This window comes from Diachasma alloeum, unplaced genomic scaffold, assembly GCF_001412515.2.
Source record: "Diachasma alloeum isolate Michigan unplaced genomic scaffold, Dall2.0 Dall_scaffold_00302, whole genome shotgun sequence".
In the NCBI taxonomy this organism is placed as follows: Eukaryota; Metazoa; Arthropoda; class Insecta; order Hymenoptera; family Braconidae; genus Diachasma; species Diachasma alloeum.
The window spans coordinates 77,541-88,276 of record NW_021680441.1 but is presented as its reverse complement, the minus strand read 5'-3'; the positions used below and the strand labels follow the sequence as shown (position 1 = coordinate 88,276).

At 34.2% G+C, this 10,736-nt stretch overlaps 3 protein-coding genes across 9 annotated transcripts in view; 1 reads left to right on the top strand and 2 right to left on the bottom strand.

The window, feature by feature from the left end:
- Nucleotides 1–110: 110 nt before the first annotated feature.
- On the top strand, nt 111–2,965 carry LOC107039611 (calcium and integrin-binding protein 1). Its single transcript, XM_015259325.1, has 6 exons — nt 111–193; nt 355–405; nt 770–804; nt 1,112–1,359; nt 1,494–1,692; nt 1,928–2,965. The coding sequence occupies exons 2-6, from the start codon at nt 355–357 to the stop codon at nt 1,947–1,949; spliced, it is 555 nt and encodes a 184-aa protein (XP_015114811.1). The 5' UTR covers nt 111–193; the 3' UTR covers nt 1,950–2,965.
- Nucleotides 2,966–3,196: 231 nt separating this feature from the next.
- Nucleotides 3,197–5,097, bottom strand: LOC107039626 (oligosaccharyltransferase complex subunit OSTC). Its single transcript, XM_015259343.1, has 4 exons — nt 4,874–5,097; nt 4,391–4,464; nt 3,959–4,176; nt 3,197–3,517 (listed from the first exon to the last, which is right to left on the bottom strand). The coding sequence occupies exons 1-4, from the start codon at nt 5,010–5,012 to the stop codon at nt 3,505–3,507; spliced, it is 444 nt and encodes a 147-aa protein (XP_015114829.1). The 5' UTR covers nt 5,013–5,097; the 3' UTR covers nt 3,197–3,504.
- A 1,303-nt stretch (nt 5,098–6,400) lies between these two features.
- The window catches only part of LOC107039642 (ephrin type-B receptor 1-B), a 70,223-nt gene continuing 65,887 nt past the window's right edge, over nt 6,401–10,736 (bottom strand). For all 7 annotated transcript variants that reach the window (XM_015259377.1, XM_015259381.1, XM_015259380.1 and 4 more), the window contains one exon: nt 6,401–10,644. In XM_015259377.1, coding sequence (XP_015114863.1) covers nt 10,380–10,644 — 265 coding nt within the window. In that variant the 3' untranslated portion in view covers nt 6,401–10,379. The remainder of the gene's footprint in view (nt 10,645–10,736) is intronic.

Genomic DNA, 10,736 nt, shown 5'->3' with positions numbered 1-10,736 from the left:
TTTTTTTTTTTTTTTGAAGAAAAATTCAAGAAAAATGTGGAGAATTTTTCTTGACCAACAGCTGATACACTGACATTGTTTCATGGGAATTGGCCTTGGAAACGGGAGCAGTGGACGGGGTAGGGATGGACGGAATTTGACAGTCAATAATATTCCCCATTCCGACTCGCTCGTGTCAACAAACTCCACAGAGGTAACTGAACTGTCGAAATTTTTCCAACTCACAAAAAAAGCTCGAATATCCGCTGAATTCCGCTCATGACTCCGAATTGGGAAATCAAGTTCTCTTTGTTCCGTTGAGAATTCCTTTGTCGTTAACTATTTTCGTATGTAATCGAGGATTATTTTTCGGAGATGGGCGCCGGAAAGAGTCAATTCACCGAGGAAGAGCTGCAAGATTACCAGGTAATTAGTGATATTTATGATGTGAGAAGAAAATATTTTCTATCCCAAAATGCTTCGGACGTAAAAAATTCATTCTTGAAATGCTCGATCCATCAGTAAAACTCGAAAAATTATTCTGCCTTTCGGGAATAATTTTCCCGCGAAGTAGTTCATATTTAATAGTATCCTCGAGGATTGACGAATGGAAAAATGAAAAAGGCTTATTGTTCGCTCGTATTGACTTCGATGTATTTATGCGTCTGCCTGATATGAATCATAAGGGAAATGAATCGATTTCTCGGTGCCTTAAAATAACATGGGCGTACGTCTGCTGTAATTTAGTGCAGGGGAAAATATAAATTCATTCTTGGTCTCTTTTTTTCAGGACTTGACGTATTTTACGAAAAAGGAAGTTCTGTAGTGAGTATTACACGGTAATAATTTCAGGTCCTATTGTCATAATGAAAATGTATCATGTAAAATTTTTCTGCACAAAAAAATTCCAGAAGCGAATTCTAGAAGCGTTTCTCACTCGAAAAAAATGGTCAACGTCATTTCAAATTGATTTTATCACAAAGTGATCTCCTCGTAATTTCTAGGGAATTTTCAAATTTCGCATTTCTTAAACCTACTTTTTTTCTCTGTGAGAGAAAGAAATCGATTTATTCAATTACGTTTCACCAATTCATTTTTAAAATTTTCACCAATAAATTCTTAAAATTTTCAGTGCCCATCAAAAATTCAAAGCATTAGCCCCTGAGAAAGTAGGGCACAACAGAAATGCAAAACTGCCGATGTCGAAAATACTTCAGTATCCAGAGCTCAGAGTCAATCCATTTGGAGACAGAATTTGTAAGGTCTTCAGTTCGAGTCAGGATGGCGACTGCACGTTTGAAGATTTCTTGGATATGACGTCTGTCTTCAGTGATGCAGCACCAAAAGCAGTCAAAGCTGAACATGCTTTCAGAATATTTGGTAAGGGGAATGAATTTTTCATGATACAACTATTTAGTCTGATTTTCTTCTAGCTTTCCTGTCCACAAATTGAAGGAATTCAATTCTAAAACGTTTTTTTAATTGACATTTGAATTGATACGACTTCCTATCAGATTTCGATGGCGATGATATGCTGGGTGTCGGCGATCTCCGTCAAGTTATTGATCGTTTAACTGCACCACAAAGACTGAGTGAGAGTGATATGCAACGCCTGCTCCAATATCTTCTGGAAGAAGCCGATCTCGATGATGATGGTGCTCTCAGTTTTGCTGAATTCGAGCACATCATTGAGAAAAGCAGCGATTTTTCGAAGTAAGTGTGACAACAAATATAATTATATTAATTGTTTAATGCCATTGACAATGAGGAAACGTTTTCAATAAAAATTGCCACTTTTCAATTAAAAAATGAAATTTCTACGGATCTAGCCGGAAGCTCATTGCCAATGAAATTGGTAAAAATGAAAAATGAGAAAAACAAATAACGCATCGTTTTCATTAGTATAAGATTAATGTTATGCTTAATTATTCTGTTTTTGCACTTTCAGAACATTTCGAATTCGTTTATGAGATTCACAATAATTAGAGTTCCCGAGGAATTCTAAAGCTTAATTAAAAGCTAAATTAAAAATGAATCTCCATGACTCGAAAAGAAGAAGATTGAAAAGGAATAATCGCCTGAAGATGAAGGGAAAACTTGCGCACTTGGGGCCTAATGCATCATACGTACTGGAGACAATTACAGGGGCAAATTGTAAATCGAGGGCCTATATCTCACAACTCTCAACAATTTAAAACAAAATACTCTCCAATTGAGCGATGCCACCAATTGTGAACTATGCACATCTTGCATTTATTATTTTCTAAGAAGATCTGAGTATTTATGAAACTAGTAGTAGAACTTGGAATACTTTCTTTGAATTCCCACAAGAACTGAATGAGCGGAACAATACATTTTCACAGATAGTCGAGAAATCTCATATTCATGTTCACGTGAGAGAATTTTGAATGAGTCATCATTATACTAATTTTTCCAATATCTCCCGAAAAAGACTCGATTTGAAAATTCACGAAAACTGCCGACGATAATACTAAACCAAGTAAATAACCACTAAAAAATAGTAAAGAAGAGTAGAAAGCACTCAAAATTGTACATAAAGATTTCGATATCGAAGCAAAAATGGTTGCGATGTACTGGATCTCCCGATGATGTGGGAAAAATAAATTTAATATAAATCTGATTAGTTTTTTTGCAACTGTTAATGTGGAAAAAAAGCAGAAATATCTAGAGAGTGATCAGTTTGTAAAGAATGCCATTATTTGAATTATTTCAGAGTCCCAATTATTTAGCAGTGAAATTTCGAAAGTCGAATGTTAAGAATCAAATATTATACGTTAAAGATGAAAAGTTGAGAGTCAAAGCCTCACTTGACGTGGGTTTTAAAAATTAATTCTTGACTCTCATCATATTTTTCATTTTATTTGATTAGTCAAGGACCCCCCGTGCATTACCCAGGCCATAATACAGTAGCGAAGCGGTAAACCGGGTCAAGTCGATTTTGACTTTTGGCCAGTTTTTTATTAATATCTCGGAATCTAAGAGAGATAGCAAAAGTTTTCTCATAACCTTTTTTATAACCCTCAATTGGCTCTACAAAAACGGTTATGACACAAATTTCTCCATCTCTTTTAGATTCCGAGATATTCGTCAAAAACTGGCCAATAGTCAGAATCGACTTAACCCGGTTTACCGCTTCGCTACTGAATAGTAGATTATTTGGAATAAAATTGAAAAAAAATTCAGGCACAACCTCAAGTACTGTATTTACACGATTTTATTATCGAAGTGTTGATGATTAAATTTCCGACATAATTATGCCTACGATTAATGAATTATGTTATGTGGAGGTAACTAATCCAACGACTGTATGGAATAATGTGATTTGAAATATAAGAAGTATAGCATATGAGTATGAAATTCTTAATAAAATAGTAGAGAATTGAAATGGTGTTTGAATTGCCTTTGTGCTTTATCATCCCGCCCATTGCGGTATGGAATCCCTGGCAGCGTCGACCGACGATCGCAAATTACTGAAGACAATGTTAATTGTCTTCAAGCTTACCACTAGAAGTAGCCACTGCGAACGTAACAGAATTCAAAATTAGTAATGATGGAAAAAATTCAGACAAATAAATTAAAGTGAAATTCAAAAATCTTTTGCTTCCGAATGGCTTTGCAATCATTCAAATTTGAGTTTTGGATTTTTTGTGGTATATCGACCCAGTATGATCCAAACAAAGTCTTTCTTCAACTGTTGGTTAATGAATGAATGGTAGGGGAGGTTGGGGTAAAACGGACACTTTTGACTTTTTTTCAAATGTTAATGAGGGGTTGAAATGTTGATGAAATTTAATGATTTTTTTTCAATACAAAGAACAATTCTTTCCCTTTGTGACGAGCCTGAACTGAGCTCAATTGATAAATTTGTTTCTGAGTTATGAATAATTTTAAAAAAGTCTAGTATCCATTTTACCCCACCCGCCCCTATGTTTGTGGGGGGTATTTTTAAATTACTCACGGTAGCTTCATGCGCATGAAGATCCAGCAGGTGATGAAGGAGACAGTGATGCAGATGAATCCAACAGAAATCAACAGAATTCTGTTGAGTTTTGGAGTAGATGGTGAATGGGTTTGATCCAGGATTATGAAACCAAGACCACCCAGCGTGAAGAGAAAACTTGAAGCCAGACCTTCCATTATGTACTGACCGTTGACTCGATAAGGCATGAATGCCACCTGAAAGGACAAAAATTTCAAGTGTATTGTTAATATTTCTCAGCCACCACAACATCTGTGAATAGCCCACATAGTCTCATGTCTATAACGAGAAATATGTATGCAAATTGAACTGCAATTATTCATAAATGCTTAAATTAAAAAAAACAACTGTTCTTCTCGAATAATTGATTCTTCATCATCAAGTTTTTAGTGTAGAGAATGATTTGTTTACCGGTCTGGTGTGTCCATGTTCATCAGTTGTTGATCCGACACTCGGTGGCTCCACAATCACATCATAGATGATTCCTAATAAAATTCAAGTCATTGCATGATCTTATGTTCAACCGAAGGAATATATTATAATAGATATTATATTATTTATTATATTATTATATATTATTATATTGTAATATATTAATATATTACAAATATATAATTATATATGCAAATTGAACTGTAATTATTCATAAATGCTTAAATTAAAAAAAACGACTGTTCTTCTGGAATAATTGATTCGACATATATTAATATATTATATTAATATATTAATATATTACAATATAATATATAATATATAATATAATAATGGTATCTTTTTCAATACTATCATAATGATTTTTTTATGGATGAGAGATGAAAATTTTTCTAGTTTTACAATTATTAAAACATACAGATGTAGATAATAATAAAAACAAGTCGTGTACGTGGAACTAACCTCCAGTGACCATAAAATACGACAACAATATGATGGAAAATACGACCATGGCACTGGGTTTCACGAACCATGATGGTTTTTTCAGTTTCAAGTTTGGAACCTCGAGTACCAGAAAGGGAGCCCGGTAAATAAGATCCATAATTCTTGGAATTATTGTCTTTTATAAACAAAACCCTCACGGTACCGGTGTTGGGGCGGGGGAGGGGGTGACACATTCCGCTTTGAACACGTTCTAGGGAAAATGGCGACAGTACGGGACCGGGAGGCGCACGGAAATTATTTGCGGTCACATTACCGGATAGGGAGATTCTGATGGGGTGGTTAAACAGGGCTCGATACTGCAGATGTCCTATGAAAAAGTCTTACCAATCGAATTTTACACAAAAAAAATTTTTTTCAGCACGGTGTGCGAAAAAATAACTTTTCCACACATTGTGATGAAAAATATCGTTCGATACTCGAGGGAAAAGTGTCTTTTGACTCGTGGGAGTGATATAATCCCACGAGCCAAAAACACTTTTCCGCACTCGTAACGAAATATACTATTTCATCATGCTGTGACGAAAAGTGAATTTCCGACACATTGTGATGAAAAATATTGTTCGTAACTCATGAAAAAATGTTTTTTAGCTCGTGGGATTATATCACTCGCCTTCGGCTCGTGAACCTCCCACTCGCCAAAAAACACTTTTTTGCACTCGTTACGAAATATACTATTTTGACCATGAAATATCCTATTTTACTAAAGATGAAAGAAACGTGAAGTTGTTTTATATCGAAATATCTCGAAACTGCCTGACCGCTAATCCTTAATTCTGATTGGTCAATATGTGACACGAAGTTATTCACAAAAAAAAACACGGCATTCTCAAATTCTGCAGTGACATAATTTCAAATTCTCCAGTGGTAAATTTTTTTTTCACGTCATATATATCATCGATGAAATAAATAAATTCTGTCCTTTTATGGAGACCGATTATTTAAAAAAATTGAAGATAATTAATTGAAAATGAAAAATTCTTTATAGATTCTTTTACACTACTTCGCTATTCACTTCAATCATTAGCCGAATTCTCTTTGATTCATTATCAATATTTATAAGGTATTCATGAGAAAATGAAATTCAATGAATTCCATTTCTTCATTTTAACAAATGAATAGATGAGCGCGCGCGAGAGCGCGCGCTTAGATCTTGTATATAAAAAAACTGAGAAATTCAGCATATTTAATGATCTGTGAGTTTATTCCGATAATTCAAGCCACGGGCTATTCATGAACAAAAAACAAACAAAAAATACAGGTACAGGATAAATAAAAAATTATTCTTCGGGTCAAATATTGAAAAATCGTGACTCCTACGATATAGTTGACCCCGAGGATAAATTTTACCCCTGGAATTCATTTGGATAACAGGGCTTGGTGCAAGCGGACCTAAATCTACAGTATGGTCTGTATCAAACTGTAAAATATTCTCGGATAGCCTCTTGAAATCGAATAAATCTCCTGAAATAAAATTGACTCATCACATAAGGTAGATTATTTATTATATCTTATGTACATTTAACATCATTTTGACAACACCATAGGAAAAAAATTTTTTGCTTCCTCAAATGTATCTCAAGACAATTTCTCAAGACTCAATAATAATTTTCTCACTCCCACTTCCACCCTCCATATCTATGCCTCTCTATATATTTTTGTTTCCTCGGCATTATCTCTATTTGCTTAGAATTTGTGACAATTTTATACAATAAAGAACTGGAGGGTCATCCATTCTCAATTCTTTCTCAAGTTCCAACTGAAAATGGAAGAATAGAAAATCGTCTGTCGGAAGTATATTACTCTCATTTGACTGTAGGTTTATGGGACGGTACCTGGTTTTCTTCGTCGCTCAGTTTTTCGTTATATTTCTCACTTTTTTCTTCAGCTATACATCGTTTTTCCACCGAATTACTTCGCCACATTTTCGTTATCGAAAGAAAGACAGATTTTTTTCTGTTATAAATGAAAAAATCCGAAGCAGGTACTTTAGCAAGAAATTTAGCTGCACGTCAGCTGTGGTTTGTAATTAAATTTCAGTGTCATTAATTGTAAAATTAATAGCAAATAATTTATTACAGAGATTTTTCCTCTCGGTTTTTACGAGTTTCAAAGCTCTCGAAAAACTTTCCAATTGTAGATAACACATGCCTCTGGAACAGTAATAATTTATTTATAAAAAAGGAAGAATGCGTTTTCAACGCCAGTTCATCCCTTTTTGACTGATTCAGTCCAATCACGAGCATCGAATAAATAGGTTTCCTCAATTTATGATTTTGAAATATTCTCCATCGGGCTTTTACTCACTTGTGTAATTTCCTAAAATAAATAATATTGAGGCATTGTTCTAATTATATAAAAATTAAGTAGAGAGCGCGGCATTGGATAATATTATTCTTCGCAGTCATACATTTTAGTCAACATTTTTTTTTATTTATAAATTTTGCTACTGACAATATGAAACAATTAGCTGCACAATGTTGCTAAAAACTGACTCTCTCCTTTAACGAATGCCATTCCTGGCTTCTTTCTTTTTTTATTTAAATGCCCAAAGGACTGGTGAAACACGAATGGTGGATTTTCAGTTTATGAATCATTTAGAAGAAAATTGAAAAATGTGGAGAGTTGAATATTGTTACGTTAGACTCTTCGTATATAGCTAATGATATTTGACTTTCAAATTTCTTCATTTTGTGTTTGACAGATGATTTCACCTTTTCATGGTTGGAAAATCCCACACTTTATATGTCACTCTGATATCTGATTCTTAAGAGGCCCCTGGGAGTAAAAAAACCACTGAAATGCGGGAAAACTCTGCACTATGAGCTCTGAGTCTCAAGGGGATTCAAACATTCCAAATGTCCAAGATCCTTTTTTGTCGATTTTTTAATCTGGAAATTTCCATTCGGTTTTGCGCGACGCAGAACTGCAAAAAATACAAATGTATGCTCAAAAAAAGTAAAAAAAATTGGAAAATTTGAAAGAGCGTTTTTCACTTTTATTGAGGAATAATGCAAAAAATGAGAAAATTGGAAATGTATTATTTACAGTGGCAAATGGCATCGTGTCAACCGCTGTCAGGGGGGGAGAAGGACGAACTCGTAAATTCTTTGATACAGTGCACATAAGCAACTGATTAAAAAAAGGCTCTTTCAAAAATTTTTTGATTACACTTTCACTACCGAATAATGACTATTCGCCGCGTAAAACTGTTATGAACATTGAGGTGCAAATCAGCCGACACTTTCATGGAAATTACTACTTGATTGTCAACTGTCACTTTAATTTAATTCTCCATAAAAGTGACAGCTGATTAGCACCTCATGTTTCATAACAGTTTTACGCCGCGAATGATCATTATTTCATAGTGAAAGTGCAATCAAAAAATTGTTTAAAATATTTTTAAAATTTTGAAAGAGCCTTTTCCGGATCAGTTGTCTATGGGCAGTCTACCAAAGGATTTAAGAGTTTATCCATTACCATTTACCATGGTAAATAATACATTTCTAATTTTCTCATTATTCGCAGTATTCCTCAATATAAAATAAAAACGCTCTTTCAAAATTTTTAATTTTTCAAAGCATTTGTTTAAGCGAATTGAGGGTGATCTGAAGACGATAAATAATTTTAATAATCTTAATATTCATTTTCAAACAAGATTTAATCAAGCACTCAACCACTTCGTATTCTCAAATATTTCTTAAAATTATTCATCTTCGTCAGATTCCCTTTGACAAAATTCATCCAGTTCCTACAAAATGAACGAATTTTTCTCCGCACTTCAGTAATTCATTACTTTCAAGACCTCTTCATATTTGACACTCTGAAAAAATTCAAGTCTCGATATCCGTACCACCACCCCTATCCTACCGGCTGTTTAATTAAAAAAAGAAAAAAATATCTTCACTGAGATAGACCTCCTCTCGCGAATATACACGACATTACTACTAGCATTGGATAAAAAATACAGGAATAGCTAATCAGTGATAAAAGTTAATAATAGGATCTCCTAATATTCTTAATGATTTATCCGATTTTTAAATCTTCGAAGCTGTGATGAATTTCATATTTACAATCATAATTCTCGTTGAAATACTCTCTATGGCTGAAGACTCTTCCCTTTTCACTTCCCTCTCCACCCGTTTCTCCAATCAAAACTGATAAATGATATAAAAAATTTTTCGTACGAACCTCCCGAAGGTAGCGCTAGTGATAAGTAATATCATCATTTGAAATCTTTTATTAAATTTATATAACATCTTTTCTATATAAAAATCTGCATTTCCATGTGTATTTTCCCCATATCGTCTCAATGCCGTTGCCTCCATCAATGACTATTCGTGTTCTCATATTTTCAATCTCCGGGTAATCCTTATTCTCTAATATTTATATTTAAAATCGCCAAAAATTTATAATTCAATCTTGAGTTTCACTTTCACATTGCAAACATCGTTCGAGGATTGACGCGAAAAAAACGAAAAGAGTAGTCTTAAAAGGAATTACAAATAATTCTGGAGACAGTCTTTTTTGAAAATTTCAAAGTCAATCCGATGTTGAGAGAACGTGAAAACCATTCAACGAAGAAAATAAATTGACTCAGTCCAATGGCCCGTCAATGGCCCAACAAAACTTGTGGGAAATACAGCAGCAATTTTTATCTCATTGCAAAAAATTGACAACAATCTCGGGCAGCGAGTGAAAAAACTAATTAGAGGATATCAGTCTCCAGCAATGGCGATTGGACTGCCCTCCTCACTTTTTCATATTAAATTATCTTCTTGATATGTCCTTCCAGAACAACATTCGCCTGACTACATTAATCCCTTAGATTTCCTCATCGTTCAACCATTAACAGAACATTTAAAAATCTCACAGGAATGTGGGGAAATTCCCTTAAATTGGCACAAACATATTTTCCCTTATGTCATTACAATTTCGTTCAATGGTTTTTTGTTGCCTCAAATCACCATTCACAAAGCCAGTTGAAATATCCCTCTCATTTAACAATTTCAAACGAAAGTGTTCATACTTACTCATTCACAATCAATAAAAAAATTAAAAAATGCGGCTTAATATCTAGGCCATTCGAAATCGCTCGTTGTTTAATGTAGGCTATACATGACAAGAATTCGCTGTATAAGACATTCGATAAGTGGAACTACAACGTGAAAAAATATTACAAGATAATATCGAGAGTTGATCAGTATTTTTACATTGAGTAATAACGAAACCGAGTATTCCTTCGGAGAATAGAAATTAATTAAAAATTCAGGCAGTGATTTTTCATTATTTTCGTGCTTCTTTTTTCCTCTCATAATAATCACTATTTCGTATGAAGCTATATGGATGAGAATACTGGTTCCTTGGAGTGTCTCAGACGTCCCAATTTGAATGGAATGTGTAGGATTCCTCGTTAAAAAATTCACTTAATGAAAGGATTTGAGTATTTATCTTTTTCGAGATCTATTTAAACGAGAAAACCCTGCGAAGTTGCTGACATTTGAGCTCTCAATGCTGTCACACTGTTCATTATTTTCTTCTGATGGCCAACGAGAGTGATACCGAGGGCTGTTAATTCTTGTACTGTTACTCTAGCCGCTGCCTCGAGTGTCGTTACACCAGCTCTCTCGAAACTTTGTGCATAACGTGACATTTTTATTGATTCTAGCCATTCACTGACCGATGTCAATTGTGTCAAATCCACTGCGTCTGGGGCAAGTGGATTGGTTCCCCTGTGAAATAGATGAAAAATTACGTGACAACTTGATGATTAATTTTTCATTATTACCTAAGGAATTTATTTACAATTCAGGGGTTTCTGTGG